This window comes from Cannabis sativa, chromosome 1, assembly GCF_029168945.1.
Source record: "Cannabis sativa cultivar Pink pepper isolate KNU-18-1 chromosome 1, ASM2916894v1, whole genome shotgun sequence".
Taxonomy (NCBI): domain Eukaryota; kingdom Viridiplantae; phylum Streptophyta; class Magnoliopsida; order Rosales; family Cannabaceae; genus Cannabis; species Cannabis sativa.
In genome coordinates, this window is record NC_083601.1 from 23,105,650 (window position 1) to 23,127,293 (window position 21,644).

General features: G+C 29.0%; 2 protein-coding genes across 2 annotated transcripts; one reads left to right on the forward strand and one right to left on the reverse strand.

Moving 5' to 3' along the window:
• The first annotated feature begins 14,702 nt into the window (after positions 1 to 14,702).
• Positions 14,703 to 16,801, forward strand: LOC115704689 (WAT1-related protein At3g30340). The gene is made up of 6 exons (XM_030631889.2): positions 14,703 to 15,178; positions 15,266 to 15,328; positions 15,412 to 15,528; positions 15,627 to 16,032; positions 16,120 to 16,271; positions 16,379 to 16,801. The coding sequence occupies exons 1-6, from the start codon at positions 14,997 to 14,999 to the stop codon at positions 16,554 to 16,556; spliced, it is 1,098 nt and encodes a 365-aa protein (XP_030487749.2). The 5' UTR covers positions 14,703 to 14,996; the 3' UTR covers positions 16,557 to 16,801.
• A 1,177-nt stretch (positions 16,802 to 17,978) lies between these two features.
• On the reverse strand, positions 17,979 to 19,252 carry LOC115704968 (uncharacterized). Its single transcript, XM_030632188.2, has one exon. The coding sequence runs from the start codon at positions 19,156 to 19,158 to the stop codon at positions 18,241 to 18,243; it is 918 nt and encodes a 305-aa protein (XP_030488048.2). The 5' UTR covers positions 19,159 to 19,252; the 3' UTR covers positions 17,979 to 18,240.
• Between the last annotated feature and the right edge of the window lie 2,392 nt (positions 19,253 to 21,644).

A 21,644-nucleotide genomic window follows, 5' to 3' on the forward strand; every position in this document is an offset into this window, starting at 1 on the left:
TTCAGAGAAAAAGAGAGTGACAATGGAACTGGCAAGGTCAGATACAAGGCAAGACTCGTGGCAAAGGGATTCAGTCAAAAAGAAGGCATAGATTACAATGATATCTTCTCCCCAGTTGTCAAACAAACATCAATCAGAATTATGATGGCTCTGGCTGCAAAATTTGACTATGAGGTGGATCAAATGGATGTCAAAATAGCATTTTTACATGGTATGTTAGATGAAGAGATTTATATGACAATTCCAGAAGGTTTAGAAGTTGAAAACTCTGAAGATAAAGTCTTTCTACTCAAGAAATCACTATACGGCCTCAAGCAAGCTCCAAGACAATGGAACTTAAGATTTGATGAGTTCATGATTCGAATTGGCTTTAGTAAAAGCAAGTATGATCCCTGTGTTTACTATAATGATCATGTATATCTACTTCTCTATGTAGATGATATTTTGATCATAGGAAAACTAAGGAGTGAAGTTGACAAGATCAAGATGAAACTGAACAGTGAATTCGATATGAAGGATCTAGGGAGAGCAAACAAGATACTAGGGATTGACATCATCAGAAAGAGACCAGAATATATAATGCTATCTCAGAAGGGTTATCTTCAAAAGGTTTTGGATAAGTTCAGCATGGACAAAGCTAAACAGGTAACATCTCCCATTGCCCCTCATTTCAAACTTACACAATCTCAATCACCACAATCTGAAGTAGACAAGAGATACATGGATAACATACCATATGCATCATGTGTTGGCAGCCTCATGTACTCTATGGTATGCACAAGGCCAGATTTGGCCTATGCTATGAGTGTTGTAAGTAGGTTCATTGCCAATCCTGGCACTGAACATTGGGCAGCAGTTAAATGGACTCTAAGGTATGTCAAGGGAACCTTGGACATTGGATTAAAATTTCACAAGGACAACATTTCTCCCTGTGAAGTCACTGGCTATGTCGATTCAGACTATGCAGGAAGCATAGACACTAGAAGAAGCCTCACTGGTTACTGTTTTACAGTTTTAGGTGGATGTGTCTGTTGGAAATCCAACCTACAAAAGGTGGTTGCATTGTCTACAACTGAAGCCGAGTATATGGCAGCCACAAAAGCACTAAAGGAAGCAGTATGGTTGAAAAGATTTGCCCAAGAAATGAAAATCAATGCTGCTGATATCACTGTCTATTGTGATAATCAGAGTGCTCTTCATTTAATGAAGAATCCAATGTTCCATGAAAGAAGCAAACATATTGACATTAGACTTCACTACATCAGAGAGATTATTGCAAGTGGTGAAGTGCAAGTGAAGAAAGTTAAGGCAGATAATAACCCTGCAGATGTGATGACCAAGTGTGTGACATTAGCAAAGTTTAGACATTGTCTAAACTTGCTCAACATCACAACATTGCAGTGATAGACCTCCTCGGAGGTATAGTGAGACATCAAGCTTACTAATTCTTAGACTTATGTTAAAAAGGTGGATAATTGTGGTGTTTTTAGACATAAGTCTAAAATACATGCCATGTGGCACTCTCGGGTTGGACACAGTTCAAATAGCAGTTTTGTTAGTTGGTTTTGGGGGGAAATTTTCTTTATGTATAGAAACTATATAAATTCTAATCCTAAGGCAATCCGAGAGAGCTCAATTGTGAGAGTCACCAGATCAGAGAGAGAGAATATAGATTGAGTGGTTGGGAGGATCAGGAGCTTGACTCCTTTGTAATCGATCTTTCTGTTGTAAGATCAAACACTTGTATTCATCTCTGATTAATCAATAAAGAAAGTATGTTGATTGTTTCCCGGGGATGTAGGCATAGATTGCATTGATCTATGTTCGAACCTCGTTAAAGAAAAGGTGCCATTAATCTGTTCTTAGTTTATTAATCTTGATTACTTAGTGTCCATACTTGATTGAATTTTATTGCTGGTTTTTGGATTGCATTTTCAGTTCTAGTTTGTGTTTAATTGTTCTTTGTTGTGTGTTCTTGAATGAGGTGAATTGTGAATTCATCACAATTTTAATATTGAGATTCAGACATTTATAAACTTTATAAGAAGGTGGCCAAACAACAACAATCTAGGAGAACACCAAGATATTTCAAATCTAAAGACAAAACACATAGGGAGCGACTCCACAAAACGATACACAACCAACACTACAACACTAAAATTAGAGTATATCATTTGTATACAATTTTTTTTTTCACAAAATTTAAGTAAAGCTTCTAAATTAATCTCATGATGTTATTTTGTATTATTTTTTTAAAAAAAAAATAGAGTTTAAATTATCATTTAATAAAAAATAAGATATAATCAATAATTTTATAAAATACAATATTCAAAATGATATTTATCCATAATTATAAGTAGGAAACTAAAAAACATTGCCATACAAAAAATGTGTATTTTTGTTCTATAGTAGATTAGTTTTATTATGAGTCATTGAATTTGATCGTATAGCTTGATCCTTTGTCACGTCTTTTCCATTTTTGCTTTAGCCTATGAAATAATTAATAGTAAGAAAACATATTCTGATTAAATAAATCTGATATGAGTCCATTGGAATCTCATTCTCATTCCTAATGAGTTGTAAGCAATTTTTTATCACGCAATATTAATAGTAATATTAGTATTAATTAATCAATTATCAAACGTGGCAAATATGATAGTATTATTACCACTTGCTAAAGTCCCTAATAAACTACTTAATAATAGCATGACACATCACATAGGAAGGTTAATACACATTTTACCATTTACATTAATGGACGATTATGCAATTGGATTCTTCATTTTTAATAGTATAATTTATGTCTAGAAATTCATGTGTATTTTTTCAATTATACTTTATTTTTATTATGTTTAGATAATAAGTGGTAATTACATATTGTATGATTGATAATTATTTTATGCTCATGATTGAAAAATATTATAAAAAGTAGCAAGGGTATCTAATTTACTTAAAAAAATATTATATCGTTATTAGTGTAATTAAGTATTATTAAATTTTATATAATTTAATTTTATAATTATTATAGAATATCAATAATTTTTACAAGACCTTTAATTAATGTTGTTAGACACTACTGGTACCTTATAATTATACTCGTAATAATTACACAATGTAATTACACCAAATATTTATTCAAGTTATAAAAATTAGAGAGAGTGTAATTGTGACACTTCTGTTTATTCTAAGGGTGAGTGCAGAGCAAAGAACAGAAAATATATAAAAAAAAAATGTGGTTTATTGAAAGGGGAGTTTTATTTGCACCCCATAAAATAATAAATACACCATATAAAAAAAAATATAAACTTAAATAATTTTTAAAAATTACTCTTATTTTTTTTAAAAAAAAAAATTCCTCATATTATTTTATGTTAATTTCAATATTTGTTTTGATTTCATTTTCATAATTTTTTCTAACTTATCTATATATTTTTTTATTTTTTTCTAAGAAAATTTCATATAATTTTTTATTCTAATTTTTTGTCATAATATTTAAAATATAATGTATTTTTATTTGATAGGTATATTTTTTAAGAATAGAATTAGAAGAAAAAAATTAATAAAACTTAGTACAATTATAGATATAAATTTTATATAAAATAAAAATTATTAAAATTGGGTGTCTTTAAAAATTTTTGGGGTGTAAATAAAATTTCCCATATTGAAAATCTTAATTACATGGCTAATTTTTTTTTTTTTTTTTTTTTTTTTTTTTTTTGTATTAACTGCAATATGCACCACACCTAGCAAAACAATGAAGTTAACAAGGTAGAACATTAAGGGCTCGTTTGGAATGTCGTATTAGGTCGTATTGTATTGTATTATATTAAATTGTATTTTATGCAATATTTTTATGTAAAACTATATATGGTATTAACTTTTATGGATACCTAATTAAGGTTTAACATAGTATTATATAAAAATATGATATATAATCCAATTCAATATAATATAATACAATACAATACGACATAATACGACGTTCCAAACGAGCCCTAATTAAAATATATATTACAAAAAAGAGTAAAATAAAAAAGTTTAAACCGAATCTTAATACTTTAACAAGTAAAATAAAATATAATTCTTCAAGTCTCAAGCAAATAAAAGATAAAAAATATAAAATAATAACTAGTTAAAAATTATAGTCTATTTCTAATCAATATTCATTGTTAAAAATTATAGTCTATTTCTTCATGAGTGTTTTCTTGTTAACTAAAGAAATTTGCACAGACCTTGAACGTATCATGTCTAAATTTTGGTGGAAAGCTCAATCCAAGTCTTCTACCAAAGGAGTTAGCGCCAGTTTGGCAGTTGGCACAACTGTGTTGTGGGGAAAAGCAGCTGTAGCTGTGCTGTGAGAAAAAACAGCTGTAACTGTGCTGTGAGAAAAAACAACTGCAGCAGAACTGTAGAAAAAAGCTAATCTGAGTGTTTGGTAAATTATAAATTTCAAAATACTGTGAGTTGTTAAAATTTATTATAATAATAATAATGATAATGTTATAATCTAATTTATTATAATCACAAATATATAAAACTTATTTTATACAATATTTTATTATTTTTATATATTTTTAATTTTTTTTTCAAATATAAATTTATACGCATTTGATAAAAATAATTTATAGTATTATTATATTATGTTTTATCAAATGTAAAAAAAATAGATACTCAATTATATAAGAAAATTTTTAGGTTGATGTTGTTTGTTAATATTAAAATAAAATATAAATTATTTTTTTAAAAAAAATAAGAAATTTAATAATTATTTATTTTAAATATTTTTATTTTCTAATATATAATAAATAAGTAAATATGGTTTAGTACAAATAAATTTATTATAGTCTTTTAATCAAAATAGCTTTTTCCAAAAGTTAGGTTAGAGCAGCTTTAGCTTTTAGCTGTACCTTCTTCAAAAAGTTATTTTTTGACTGTTTACCAAACACATTTTTATCACAGTTTTTCCGAAAAGCAGCTTTTAGCTTTTTCAAAAGCTGTACCAAATGGGCCCTTAGTTGGTTCAGTTGGAAAAGGCTTCGTCAGCATAAATTTGTTGGGGGCCTTGGTTTTCAAGATCTACGCAATTATAACTTGTCTTTCCTTGCTAAGCAAGGATGGCGGTTGCTGTCAAATGATACCTCTATGGCAAGCAAGATTTATAAAGCTAGATATTATCCTAATGGTAGCTTTTTATCTGCTACATTAGGACAAAATTCAAGCTTTATTTGGTGCAGTATTTTTGAAGCTCAGGATCTGGTGCGGGCAGGGGTTAGACGCTCGATTGGGTCTGGTGCGAATGTCAGTATTTTAAGGGATCCTTAGTTACCAGATTCAAGTAATCCCTATGTTTCTTCCATTCACTCGAGCCTTGTGAATCAACCTATTTCTTCTTTGATGATAGTAGGCTCTAAATCCTGGGATATTGAGGTTGTGACGGACCTCTTTAATGATTGTGATAGAGCTTTGATTTTGTCGATCCAATTGAGTGAAACGACTGAGGTGGATAGCTGGTTTTGGGCGAAAGAAACTTCAGGTTTTTTTAAAGTGTGAAGTGATTACAAGCACTTACAGCTGATTAAAGGTGAGTTTCCAATTGTTGATGAAGGTGTTGGCTGGAACAAGCTTTGGCAGATGGCTATTCCCCCTAAGGTTCATCATTTCTTGTGGCGATCTATCTCTAGATGTCTTCCTACGAAGGTGCAGTTGCATACTAAACATGTTTATGTCGACCTCATGTGTCCTCTTTGTCATTTGGTCGTTGAGACCGTTTTTCATGTGCTTGTGGATTGCTGTTTTGCTCGATAGTTTTGGAACTTGTCTATTTTAAATTCGACTACTGGTGTAGACCAGTCTTTTAGCAGCTGGTTTTTAATCTGCTTGAGAATAATTCTTCAACAGTTTGCTTGGAAGCTGCTATGATCAGTTGGGGAATTCGGAAGGCTCGGAATGATTTGTTTTGGAAGAAGAAAACTTGCTCAACGGTTGAAGTGGTGAGATCAGTGCGTTCTATCCTTAATCACTGGAGTGCTGCCCAATCTCAAAAAAAGGGGCTATTGGTTGTCCTTTTTAACAGTATTGTGCAGTGGCGAAAACCGGAGATGCATAAGATCAAAGTTAATGTTGATGGTGCCATTTTTGAATTGGAGCAAAGATTCGGCTTTGGGTGTGTGGCTCGTGATGATAATGGTAAGCTGATTGAGGTTATTTTGGGTAGCTGATGTGGCTCGGTTTGGCCTAAAATTACTGAGGTGATTGAGGTGAAAGAAGCTTTAAGCTGGATCAAGCGAAAAAGATAGAGGGATGTGATACTTGAGTCTGATGCTTTGGTAGTTGTTCAGGCAGTGAATAGCTCTGTTCAAATGCCTTCTGAGTTTGGTTTGTTGGTGATAGATTGTCGTTCTTTGCTAGCTGGTCTTAATAATGTTTCTTTGTCTTTTATCAAACGATCTACAAATAGAGCTGCTTATTGTGTTGCAAGAGAGTCTTGTTTTGTGTCAGATGGTGTCTTTAATGAGTTGAATGCTCCCTTTGGTCTTAAAAATATTGTACTGAATATATGATTACCCTTTGTTCAAAAAAAAAAAAAAATCATTGTTGTACTTATATATGTAGAAATTAACTCATTTTGAATTCCAAATTTTTTTACAATTAATAAAAAAAAAGAAAGATGTATATAAAAATTAATAACATAAAAAAATTATTATATCTATTCTATATAAAGTGTCCCTATGTAACAGAATTCTTGGTTTAACATTGCTTTTTGAATTTTTACGGTAACTTTAACAGAATATCCTATTAATTAACAAAATATTTTTATGAATTTTATAATACTATTATATATATTTAAAAATAAAAATTATATAGATATTTTATATAAAGAAATTTTAATTTAAATTTAAAATACTTAAAATATTATAGATATTTTTAATCATAATTTTAAATTTATTAGTTTATCTTTGAATTAAAATAAAAAAAAATTATGTAAATGTTTTATATGAAGAAATTTAAATTTAAAATATTATAAATATTATAATATTTTAACCATATTTTTAACTTTATTATTATTTATTGTATATTTTAAATTAAAATATTTGTACTAAGAAATTGATTGCTTTCCATTTTAGTTATGGTAAACCGATTAACACACCATATTTTTCGTAAAGTTTGAGAATAAAAAACCCTTATATCAAATTTACGAATCCAGTTTATATATAAGCACACTCAAATTTGATTATGTGAGTTTTTGTTAAGAATATAGTAAATTACAATATATACATTATCAGATACGTTACCTAATTAAGAAAATTTTAAAAATTTTAAAAATATGTATATATAATTATATTCAAATGACACTCCAATGTAGCAATAACTATTTTTTTTCCTTAAAGATCAAAATCTCAAACTCCATTTAAAAATTAAAAAAAAAATACATTACCTAATTTAAAAAAATTAAACATACATGTATTGCACTTAATATTACCTAATTGAACCTAATTAAAAAAAAATTAATTATACGTGTATTGCACGTAACATCAACCTAGGTATCTTTTACAATACGTTTCATTAAAAGTATATATATATATGTATTTCTTTTTGATAGAAATATATATATTTTTATATATGTATATATTTATATGTATATGCACAAATTATGAAATATTGTGTGTTTCTTTTTAAACAGAACGTTTAAGACATTATTAGAGTAAACATTTTATTACTTGGCAAACAACATATTATATGCATTAGAAAATACATTTTTATAAAGAATGGTAGAATATTCTTCATCCAAGACTTAATTATTTACATGTATTGAATATACATAAAAATAACTTCACAAAATAATTATATTACTTTTTATTGTCTTAATATCATTTTATATTAAAAAAATTCAATTAGACCATAATAATAAATTAAATTATATATAATTATTTTGTATATTATTTATAATTAAATTATATAGCACCTAATATAAAACTAAGCATGGGCGCCTAGCTTTTTTCTAGATGCTATGCGAATATAACAGATTTTTTAAAATATATTTTAGGGCTTTTTTTCATAAATGTACAATAAAAATAACATAATTACAAAAATTGTGCAAAAAAAAATTATTTTAAAAACTTATACATTTTGAAAACTTATTACATGAAACCATACATTTTAATCATTAAATAATAAAATATGTTTATTAAACCTCAAAATAAATAATTTCGTAAAATTAATTAAACAGATTTATAAAAATAAACAAGTTAAATATTTTTTTATTAAAAGATAAATGTTTATTATCTATTTTAGTATGAATTATTATAATTTAATAAGATTTTTTTTAATAAAATACAATATCAAAATTATAAACATTAATGTATATAAATATAAATACTTAAAATTACTAAAAATAAACATGACATATAGAGTGATATGATAAACATATGTGAATATTATTATTTTGTTTATTAAATTAGTATGTTTAATAAATAGAAAACAAAATAAATATATATATATACAAAGTATTTTATATTATTAGTATGTTTATTATAATTGTAAACATAAAAATAGACATAGTCAATTTATACTATACTAAAATAAGTATATTTTCTTTCTATTGTTTCTATATATTGATTATTTTCTAATGACTTAGTGAACGAATTTTCTATTGAAGTATAATTCTTACATTAAAAAATAAACAAACAAACATAACTTTATAAATTCCAAAAATTATTTAATTAAAAAAAAATAAACATGACACAATAAACAAAGAAAAAGATAAAGATAAACAATTTTTTTATATATATTATTTATTTTCTAAAAAATAAACATAACATACGTAAAGTGATATAATAAACTCATGTGAATATTATTATTTTATTTATTAAATTAGTATGTTTAATTAGGGATAATTGCGGCATAAGTCCCCAAAAAGTCCAGTTTGATACAGATAAATCCTAACCTCAAAAATTAGCGGTGATAGTCCCTAAGGTCACCATTTTTGTTTGTCTGTTACTACCTAAGTTAACTGTTCCGTTTGTGTATTTTAATATGCCACGTGTTGAAGTATTAGTGGTCCACATCATAATTTTAAATAAAAATAATTTAAAAAATAAAAAATTATTAAAAAGTAAAAACATCAATTATTTTTTTCATTTTCTTTCTTTTTTTTTTTTTTTTTTTTTCTTCAGTTTTCTTCTTATTCATCTTCTTCTATCTTCTTCTTATCTCCAGCCAACCCCAATCCCAACCACTACCCAACCCACACGACGGACTGTAATGCTCCGGCTACCCTCGACCCAAATGGACTACCGAGAATTCAAAAACTCCCAAAGCTCTCTCATTCTCCATCTCCTCAATCGTGCCGAGGTTGGGTTGTTCTTCCGCCATTGACGAAGCTTTGCCTTTCGTCGTAAAAAATGGAGGCCACCACCACAGATCTAGTCTTCACAGTCGAAGACCACCAAGAGTTCATCTCCTCCTCGCGCATACACCTCGGATCTGGCCTTTATGGTTGAAGGTGAACCTAGATCTATGTGAACCCCAATCTCCTCATTCTCCTTGTCGTCCCAACTTCGTAGTCGACCCAAGAGACTCCCAACAGGTTTCAAATATTCTAGTGATTGAACATATTTCTTTTAAGTATGCATTTAGAATTGTTTGAGTGATTGAGCATTGATTTTTTTTCTATAATTGTTTGTGCAGATTTTTTTCTGTGAAAAAAGATGAGTTGTATATGTTTCTTAAGGGGATGATTTTTCAGACTTAAAAATGGTTATTGATTTAGAGATTGAGTTGGATATTTTTTTTAGGAAGATGATGATTTTTTTATTGCTGTTGTATATTGTTGTTAGAGAAGAAACTAAAAAAAGATTAATTGTATGCTGCAATTGGAGAAGAAACGAAAAAAAAAACAGAAAAAAAATGAAAAAATATTAATGTTTTTAATTTTTATATTATTTTTAATTCAAATTATGATTTGAACGAATAATATTTCAACACGTAGTATTTTTAACATACACAAACATATCCGTTAACTTAGGTAGTAACGGACAAACAAAAATGGTGACCTTAGGGACTATCACCGCCAATTTTTGAGGTTGAGGATTTATCTGCATCAAACTGGACTTTTTGGGGACTTACGCCGCAATTATCCCGTTTAATTAATAGAAAATAAAATAAACACATATATAAAATATTTTATATTATTAGTATGTTTATGAAATTTTTACACCAAAAATACAAAATACCAACTTTATTACATATATACAACAACACGGTTACATCAACATTTTTACCTTCTCTCTTAATTTTATTACACATATACCACTTGCACATCAAATCCATGCACCTATCAACCATCAATCAACTCTCAATCACTTCCCTTTTTTTTTTTCATTTGATTTTTTATTTCTATTCATTTTTTTTTTGAATCAGATCAAGTAAAATCCATGCACCTATCAACCATCAATCAACTCTCAATCACTTCCCTTTCTTTTTTTTTCTTTTGTTTTTATTTGATTTTTTATTTCTATTCATTTTTTTTGAATCAGATCAAGTAACCTCCATTGTTGAACCATAACTCCCCACGATTCCTCAACAATTTTTTCCCTCTCATTTTTGTTCTTCAAATTTTTTTCAACTCCCACTAAACCAATCCCATAACTGTTTCCCTCTTTCCTTTTGTTTTCTATCTCTATTTAAAATGATTATGACCCGTTCATCCTCATCTCCTTCCCCTGTTCAGAAAAAAAAAATCTAAAATGGGTTTGAAATCACTAGCTCATAAAGCTAAGGGAAAACGTCCTATTATTTGAGGAGGAAGATTCTGATTTTGCTCCTCCATTAACGAAGCGTGGGAGACCTCATCCTAAGAAGAAAACAAAGCTCGGTGTGCAAGAAAAAATGGCTGAAGACGTTTCTGGAAAAAAAAAAAGCTAATGTTGGTGCTGATGTTCGAACCGAGGTTTGTTTTTGGTTTTCCCCCATTTTTGAAATTTTTTCATATTCAACTTTTGAGGGTTTTGTGTTTATTGATTTCTCATTTTGTAATAGTTTTTTCATAGTTTTTTAATAGTGTAAACACCTTCTGTATGTATTTTTTTTAATATGTTTTTAATCTAGTTGTTTCCTGTTCATTTTTATATCATCAATGGGTAACAATGAGATTTATCATGGATGTTGATGTTCAAAGAGTTTTTCCTGTATTTTAGTTTGTATACAGTTGTTTTGTAGTTTTATTATAGTTTTGCTACTTGCATATGTTATTTCATTATAAAACTAATATACAGCTATTTGCACAAAACTTACTATGTATAACTACTATTTCTTAGTCCCCGTCAAATTAAATTCCTGCATAATATATAAACTATCATAAAACGATAATGCAATTATAAAGCAACCAAAACAAAAAATAAAGAGACTTATACGACGTAACTTGCTGTACCTTAATTCGATTTTACTCTTCTTTTCGTGTTTTAAAAAAAATATATTTATATTGGAAACCAGTAATCAATCAAAATGCATCTGTATATAACGTAAATGTATTATTCATGAGGTTTTTTTAAAAAATGTTCACATTATACATTGTTTTGGATTTGGTGGGAGCTCCAAATCAGTTTGTTACAGATCTACATTTCATGAATCTGAATTTCGATATTAGGGGGAGTTGTTTTGATCGAATAAAACAGAAAACAAATGTGTAATTTCAGTTTCTTCACAGTTTTTCTGATTTTTTTTCGTCATTTTCTGCTCAGATCATTGCATGTCTTCTTTTCCAGTTGATTTTGCCAGAATTAGTGGTTGTATTTTCCTCGTTTTGGTTGTTTTGCAGTTTTGAAACGATCGAGGTATGTTCATCTTCAACGTTCGCTCTGTACAGTTGAAGACTTAGTGCATGTGATATTTTTGTAAATATTTGTATGTGGAGTGTATAAATGTTTAATGGGCCGGCCCATAGTATATTTGTAATTTTTTTTCTTTTTTTGTATTTTTTCTGTTTTTTTTCCATGTTTATTATAATTGTAAACATAAAAATAAACATAGTCAATAAACACATATATAAAATGTTTTATATTATTAGTATGTTTATTATAATTGTAAACATAAAAATTAACATAACCAATATTACTATATATATAATAATTAATACTTATTACCATATATATATTATAAAAGAAAATTGAAAAAAAGTTTTTAATTATATATAAAAGTGTACGAGAAAATGATATTAAATTTTTTTTTACATATTTCATAATTAATTAAAATAATGTATATAAAATTGTAAAATGTCCTATATTTTATTAACCACGCTCTATCACGACAATAGTAACCGCACCACAATAGAGATTAACCATACTACACCACGCTCGATATTGCTATTAAGAAGGAGGGTCTAGTTATGTTGGAAGTGCTGGTTATGAAGGTTGCTACTGCCTTGTTTGGAGAGGATTCTCTTGATGAGGAATTGCAAGCTCTGTTGTGTAGTAGCGATACTGTACCAAAAGTAGATGTGAATGGCCTAAAGTGCAAAAAAAAAAAAGAAAAAATGAAATGGCATTAAATAATTTTTTTAATAAAAAATAAAAGAAAACTGCAAAATTATATAACTTAAAAATTGAAAAGAAATATATATTTTGTAGCCCCTATAGACAATACATAGCCCAGTCCGTGTGTGGTGAGCCACTGTGGCTAGGGATTTATAGGTGTTGGAGATGGACTTTGTCTGTTTCTTTTAGTCATTTACTTAAAGTCTTAGATAATGTATGTGCATGTTTTATTGATTCCTATGGCTTATAATTACCAAAAAAAAAAAAAAAACTAGAAGAAAGTGAGGTTAGTAAAATATTATTAGAAATATCTTCATCACTATCAGTTTCATTATTACTACACGTGACATTAAAACTTTTTTTATTTTTTTTTGTGAGTATTTGTACATTCAGATTGAATACGTTCAAAACTTTCACATTTTTGCATTGAATTCTCTTTTAATTGTTAGTCATTGAAGGTTTCAAAAAAGTATTACTTTTTGAAAAATTCTTTTTGTCACTATCTTTTTCATGTATTTTGAAAAGTTTCTAATTAAAACATCTATTTGATCATCTTCTCTATTATTTGAACTTTCTTTTTCAGCAACATTAAAAGCAATGCCATTACCTCTATCATCTTTGGACTTGGTATTGTCATTTTACTTAATTTGTTGATTTAGTTCAAAGGTACGCAAGGACACTATCAACTCCTCACCTTCATCTTACTGAATTTTTTTGCTTTTTCCATAGTCAATAGCTTAGTGTCGAATCTGTTAGGAAGAACTCTCACAATTATTTTGACTGTCACTGATTCATCAAGTTTTTCTCCCAAGACAAAATATTCGTTAGCAATATCACATAATCTTTCATTAAATTCAAACAAAGATTCATTATCAGACATTCGAAGATCATCAAACTTAATTTGAAGCATAATAAACCTAGTATGCTTAGCATCAGAATTTTCTTCAAATTGAGTTTGAAGGATTTACCAAGTATTCTTAGCAGATTCACAAGAATAATCTTAATAAAACCTTCACCTATTCCATTAAATATAGCATGTAAAGCTTTACTATTGTAAGCATATAACTTATCATCTTCAGTAGACTATTCAAGTTCAAATTTTAACTTTGAATTACCTTCAGAATCTACCACAACGGGATGAGACCATCATGACAGAATTATTCTCCATGCCTTCTCTTCTTGAGGCTTGATAAATACCCTCATTCTAACCTTCCAATAAAGATAGTTAGAATCATTCAGGAGTGGTGGACGAGAAATAGAACTTCATTTTGCAAAGGGAAATATATTGTAAAAATACAAGAAAATGTTAAAGGACAACACTAAGAGTTTAATGTTCTGCTCTAATACCAATTGAAAAACTGTGTTTTTACATATGTCAATAAATTTATAACAGTAAATAAAAAATTGTGCAGAATTTAAAACTTAACACAAGAGAATTGTATATGGTATTAGTGTTTTTGTATTATGTTTTTTGTGTTTTTTTTTTGTTATTTTTTGAATTATCCCTTTTTTAATTATAATTTTGTGATAAATTGTATCAATTCAAGGTTATTATCACCACCACTGTACACAAACATAAGTAATTGCCAATTGTCTTCTTATAGTTAAACGAAGATTAATAGTATTAGTAGAGATGGGCAAATTGCATATATGCCACTCTGTGCCAAGTGTATATACAGTACCAAAAGAAGTGTGAAGATTTCTGGAATATAACCACACGTTAAAGAATGACCATTCAAAGGGTGAATTGGCTATGACGTGTCAGTCTTTCCCAACTTAATATCAAATATTCTTTCTTATACAAAATGGGAATTAAAAGAGAATTGACTGTGCATGCATATAAGACTTGCTTTACATTAACTTTTTATCGAGTTTTAATTTTATTTTTATTATGAGACTTGACACATTGTTCTTATATTCAAGAAAATTGTATAATGCACTGTTTTAAAAGTATTTTTTTATAAATATAATTTTTAGTATAAGATACCATATCTGCCACTACTAAGATGCTATTTGCCTCTTTCTACTTATATTAATAATTATAATTACATCTCTCCAATGATAATAATAAGAAGAGTTTTGACTAATTAGGATTGATTGAAAAGGGTAATCCAAATTCAAACAGAAGATCAGCTGTTAATATGCAACGTTTAATGGTGTTGTTACTGAAATTGAAGATATGAGCAAAGCAATTGATTCTGTAAAAATCTCATCCCCACTTACTGAAAAGTTATTGGACAAGAAAGAACCAAAAAGTTGATGATTTAATACTTATTAATTTAAGCTTGCGTTTCAATTGGTTAGACGCCTTTAAAAAGCATGATGTGATTCTATATTCAACAATGTCAGGTCTTGGTCTAGCTATTTTGCCTATATAAAGAGAAATAAACCAGTTAAAACTATGCAATCTAAACTAAATTCATAAACTAAAAAAGAATAGAGAAGAGGAGAAGCCTATATATTAAGATGACTTTTGGTGCACAGTGGAAACCAGCTACAGCTATGCTGGCTATTAATTTTGCCTTTGCAATAGTAAATTTACTTCTCAAGAAGAGTATTGATGATGGTTTAAACCATTTGGTTATCGTTACATATCGACAGATGGTGGCTACTATGTTATTGTTACCAATTGCCTTCTTTTGGGAGAGGTACAACGTAATAATACTGTTTGATTAAGAACCATATATAGGTTGTGTTTTCAATGACACTGATAAGTTTACTTGTTTTTCTTGTAGGAAAAGCAGAGCTGAGATTACAGCACACATTGTTTGTTACCTTTTCTTCAGTGCTTTAATTGGGTTAGTTTCTTTTCTCATATCATAATCTGTATTTTCCCACTTGAATAGTTCTTTATTTAAAGTCTATGTTGGTATATTTTCAGGGTAACTCTTGCCCAGTTCTTGTTCCTTCTTGGACTTCAATACACATCAGCTACTTTTTCTTGTGCATTTCTCAACATGGTGCCTGTTTTCACATTTGTATTGGCACTGCCATTTGGGTAAACTAATATTTAAGCTCACCTTTATCCTTTTTTACCTTTTGTTACTTATTGAGATGCATACACATAAAATAATCATCTCACTAAAATTCTTCCAGTCTTGAAAAGCTGAACATGAAAAGCATAGGCGGTTGTGCAAAGCTGTTGGGTACAATGATATGTGTGGTTGGAGCCTTGGTGCTAACATTCTACAGAGGAATGCAACTAACTCATTTACATGCACAACAAGCCACAGAAGACCATGCCAGCATGAAACACACACCCGAAAAGGCGAAGAATTGGGCGGCCGGTTCAGTACTCCTGGCTACAGGCAGCCTCTCGTGGTCTTCATGGTTCCTCTTGCAAGCAAGGATTGGGAAGATGTATCCATTTCAATATTCAAGCTCAGCCATCGTGTCCCTCTTTGGTGCCATTCAGTCAGCCATACTGACTTTGTTAATTGAGAGAAGAATCTCTATGTGGATTCTCAAAGGAAAGTTGGAGATCATTGCTGTTGTTTATGCTGTGAGTTACTAATATGAACAACTTTCTAGTGTTAATTTTTTTCAACTTGGTAAGCACTTGACTATCTATTTATTTATTTTGAGCCAGGGAATGGTGGGATCAGGGTTGTGCTATGTTGGGATGTCATGGTGTGTGAAGCAAAAGGGTCCAGTCTTCACATCAGCATTTACTCCTTTCACACAAATTTTTGTAGCTTTTTTTGATGTCTTTGTTTTGCATGAACCAGTTCACCTTGGAAGGTTTTAAAATCATGGAATTCTCTTTGTTTCTTTTCAACACCTTTTTCAAATTCTTTGTTTTTAAGTTTTTGCTGGTACTAACATTTTGGCAATGGTAATTTAACCAGTTTGCTGGGATCTATCTTGGTCATAATTGGTATGTACACTCTTTTGTGGGGTAAAAACAAAGAGGCCAAGGAAGTTGGTACAAAGCAGAACCAAGTAGCAGAAGAAGAGGGTGAAGATTGTAGTAACTCAACAGTGTCTCATGTCATTCCTGTCACAATCAACCCAACAACTTCTTAATCTAATATTTTAGCCACAGTTCACAATAGTCTTAAGAACAATTGTTTGGATGCACACACTTTTGTGTTTACTACTTTGAGATGTTAAAGACCTAATTAGTAGTAAATGGTTTTTGTTTACCCTGCTTCCGCACTCTCAGTATGATTTAGCCAATTTATGTATTGGAATATTACTAGCATAAGGTAAAGATATTTTGGAAGAGACAATAAATTTTTTATATCGGAGCAAATAATTCATAATTTATTTATTTGTTTTTTTTTTGATAATTAAATGAGAGACGTACACATTTTATTCCCACCAAAATAAATAAAGAAGATATTAAAATAGTAATATACAAAAAACAAAATGATATTCACTATACTTCTTATGGTTAAAACATATATAAATTATATATAACATTAAAAAATATACTTGTACAACATGAGGCTATTTATTCATCTCCAATTTAAAATGTGTTAAAATAGAGTTGAAGAGAATCATTTGGAGGGTGAGGACAGTCCCTGAGTCTCCAAAAAAATCACCAATCAAAGTACTGTCCTTTCACTGTGTTTAGTTTAGTCCAACCAAAATAAATGGCCATACGGTACACATCTACTTCCCTCAGATGATTGAGTTTTTGTTCTTTTTGTCTATTTGTTTCAGAATATACTAATGATAACTTAAATCTGTTAAACTCTTTTTATTTTTAATCATAACAAAATTATTAAATTATCTAACTAATTATAAAATAAAAATATGAAATATCTAAACAATGAAAGCATAGATTATATAGGCAAAGAATGTTTCTCAATGAGAAAAAACCTCAAAAGTCTACCATATTAAGCTCTTATCTAAATTTAAGATTTTATAAATGATCACCAACCTTTATCTTTCTAAACAATTCAGATTGCTTCAATCAATTTTCTCACAAGAGCGTAATTTTTCGTGATCAACTTTAGTCGTCACTTTTCACAATCAGCAGGACTTAATTTTTTTTTCCGACCCAACCAGAAGAATATGCTACCGTGTAAGCTATATTTATATTTCTTGCATTGTCATGACTGGTTTGTAAAGTTGTTTATGGAACAGTAGAAAAATTAAAATAATACATTATTTTAAGTGGGCTGTTACGATCGGCAATTTCCGACTGCTTGCATATTTTTGAGCTGCAAATATTTTAAAGAGAATGACCTAGTACGCGATTTCTCAAAAATTTCATTCGATAATATTAGAGAACGTTGTTCTATATGAATTAAATGTAAAAGTAATGAGTAAACATGTGTTACTTCTTTCATTACCAATTAGTTTTATTAATTAATTTTGAGATGGAACCATAATTCTAGATATGGTATCAAAACCATATTTTTCGTAGATTTTTAATCCACAAAATAGCACTATTTTGAAAGGGATATTAAAAAATAAAAATGTAAGTTACTCTATTCATTATTAATTGATTTTTATAGATGGAACCCTTTTATATATGCCTCAATACAATAATGACCCTTTTATTGTGAATATAAGTAACTCCAGCCAGAAGAATATGTTTCCTTGTAAGCTATACTTATATTTCTTTCATTGTCATGACTGGTTTGTAAAATTGTGTATGGAAGAGTAGAAAAAATAAAATAAAACATCATTTAATTCTTTTTCTCTCTTCTCAGTGTCACTCTCATATATTTACAGAATAATGGTCTTTGTACATTTATTAAACAAGTCGTTTGATATGAGAGCATACCTTCTTGAGGCCATGAAGGCAAATCAAGAGAAAGATGCCCCCAAATAGAGAAGCTTTCAAAATTACTCTCTCTGGTGGAGAATTTATGGTTAGATATATACAATCTACAGCTATGAGGATCCAAGCTAAACCCTCCAAGAAGGTTCTAACTAATAAGATATTTCCTTTTGTTTCCCCACACACTCTGAAAATTATTCTCAAACACAAAGCACCCACAACCAAAAATGTGGTCAGTGACCAACCCCTGTAAGACACTATCTTTCCACCCACAATCAAACTCTCATTTCGGCACACACAAGATGGACACTCACCTGAAAATGTCGACATGTTTAAGGCATCAAAACCTGTATAGTATGGTAAAACAACAGAGTCCAGGTACAAACTTGCATGTAAAATGCCTGAAATTGTTGATGCCTCAAAGAAAACATACTTTATGTCTTTACCAGTTCCGCTCTCGAAACTGAGAGCAGAGATATGAACCAGTTGGAGAATTGCAGGGCCAACTAAGGACAGAGGAAACAAAGTGTTGATTCGGTGTCCATTGGCTAAGGCCAACAGGATTAGTGGGAGTGAAATTGGCCCAGAAGGTAAAAAAAATCTCTTTAACATTGTAATACTAGTTTGGCCTTTTCCTGTTATGTCCATTACCATGATGAAAAGAGTTGCAAAGTATGAAAAAGTAGTGAATATAAGAAGTAGAATATCCACAACAGGTGAATAGTTACCAGGATAGGTACTATCACAGAAGTAGTGATATGGGCAGCTGATTGGATCCATTGTTTCTTCAAATTGCCATCTGACACATTTGTAGAACATTAACTTGATATCTTCCAGGACCCATTCTGGTTGCTCAGTTGGGTATTCTGGTAGGAGTAGTTGCCAATTCATTATATTTGTCTGCCTTTCTTTACTCCTCACTGAAATTTATGTGTCTCATTATTGTTCTCTTGGTTTTGCTGCTTTAATATAACAAATTCATCTGTTGGTTAATTTCTTTCAGTTGATGAGGATATATCAACTAATTATTCTTTTTATTTATTTTTCTTGTCCTCTTAGTTTTTTTTCTTTTCTTTCCCTTAATATAAAATACCCCATTTGCTTGTGAAATGTTATACCAACACCATAATGTTATATGGTCATTTTTCTGTAATTGGGTCTCAAGATAGGTAGGTTTCTTGAGAAGGAGACAGACACTTGACAGTAAAAATTGTTATTGAAACTACAAGCAATTGGAAGTGTTGGAAAAAAGCAATTTGGGAAAAATGAAACGTCCTAAGAGCTATAGGGAGCTTGGTTTCAAAGTAAAGATGCTGATTTTGGTTTGGGTTTGGTGAGTGATTGGTACTGATTGATATAATGATGGATTAGCGGACCTTGGTTTCTGATTAAGGGAGTTTACTTATGGACAATATATGCAAACAATTGAGGTTTCTCTACCTAATTACTTAGATTAAGACTTGGGAAGCCTTTGACCACAAATGTTATACAAAACTTAGTGAAATAATGGAGTATTTATTGTTTTTAAAGTACATGGTTGGTATTATATCTCTTTTGGCATTCAAACTTTCATTTTTAAATAAATAAATAACAATAATCCGAGTATGATCTAAAACAACATTTTCTTGTGTAACGATTTCCTCGTGATGTTATTACATCATCACAACAATGACATATTATATGCAATAATTAGGTTCTGGGCTTTGGTTTTCAGTATTCTCATACAGAATTGATAATTAGCTAACTCATTAAATCCACTTTCTTACAACTCTTAAGCACTTTAATCTTATTTATATGAAAATACACATGTTAAAGTAATAGTAGTACATCAAAATAATAAAAAAGTATATATATATATATGGGTGACTATTCAATGGTTACATTTTTATTGTAAGGTTACATTTATTTTTTTTACCTATAATAGAAGGTTACCAATAGATAAAAATTCCATATTTAGAATTCATTAATTATAATTAACTATTTTTTAAGTAATTAAATAAATATTTAAGAAGATTTTTTTTAGCAATTAAAATTTATAAATAATTTTTTTATTTATATATAAATCCCTTACCTTAATTATTTTAACAATTGAGCTATTTAATTATAATATTTACAATTTTTTTTTTACAAAAATTAAAATTATTTCTATATAAGTTAAAATTTTGTTCTTATAATGAATTTTTTTACAAGAACACACCCTGCTTTTTTTACAGGGTGTGTCCTTATAAATTAAAAAAAACATGATGATATTATATTGACACTTAATAAAAACCTAATTAATCTTTAAAGTCTTGATTTTTTATTTTTTTAATTATAAATTCTAATTAACTAAAGTCTTACTCGCAATTATTCTCTTTCATTCACTCTCCACCACACTTACATCGAAAATGATTGACATCGAAAATATAGAACCTATAGCAAATTTGTCCGAAGATGAAGATAATTTTTTTCATTTCATGAGTTTTGTGAAGAAAAAAAATGTGAAGAAGATGTCTCTGATATGAGTAACAGTGGAATTGAACATGACACTGAAGATGTTAGCCATGAATGGATTGATCCTGATGTAGCTGTTTGGAGTGATTTTTTAAATTTTTTGCAGATTGATAAAAATTTAGAAGACTATACAAGTCCATCCACACTTGTAGATTAGGATGTGTTAGACAAATTTCTCTCCTCTTATGGACAACTTTAAGTAACCAATTATTTTAGCATTGCATTTGGGAGATAAACCTTTTGGGTAGCTGGGACAAGGAATATTGGAACTTTAACTTTTTTGCTTTGTACATAATGAAATACCATTCAGCCTTGAGCCCGAATCTTTAATCAAAATTACATTGAAAGGCACTCATCAATGGAAACTAGTTCTAGAACGAAAGTGCTAGCAGCAGCAATAACATTTAAAATTGACTCCCATTCCTATGGCACATTATCTTGCAATCATAAACTGTACCCAAGCTAGATCGATAAAAAAAATATACTTTTCAAGCACACATAGTTGAGGATGAAACAAATCTAAACAAGAATAATATAACAAATATAGTCAGAACCCAGATGAAGTACAATATTGACAATACAAGAGAGGATATTATTAAGATACATTGAAATACAAGGAGTATAATAAAGTGTAATTATTTTAAATTAATATTATTAGAGTATAATAAAATTTTAATTATGAAATTATATGTGTATAATTTTAAATTATTAAGAGTTTTGTTATAAAAATTAAAATAATTTAAATGTAAAAAAAAATTGCTAAAAGATCCTTATTTAATAATAAATTGCAAAAAATTAATTAATAATTATACTTAATTTAATTTTAAAATATAATTAATCTTAATTAAAATTTAAAAGGAAATAAATTAACAGGTTAATATCAG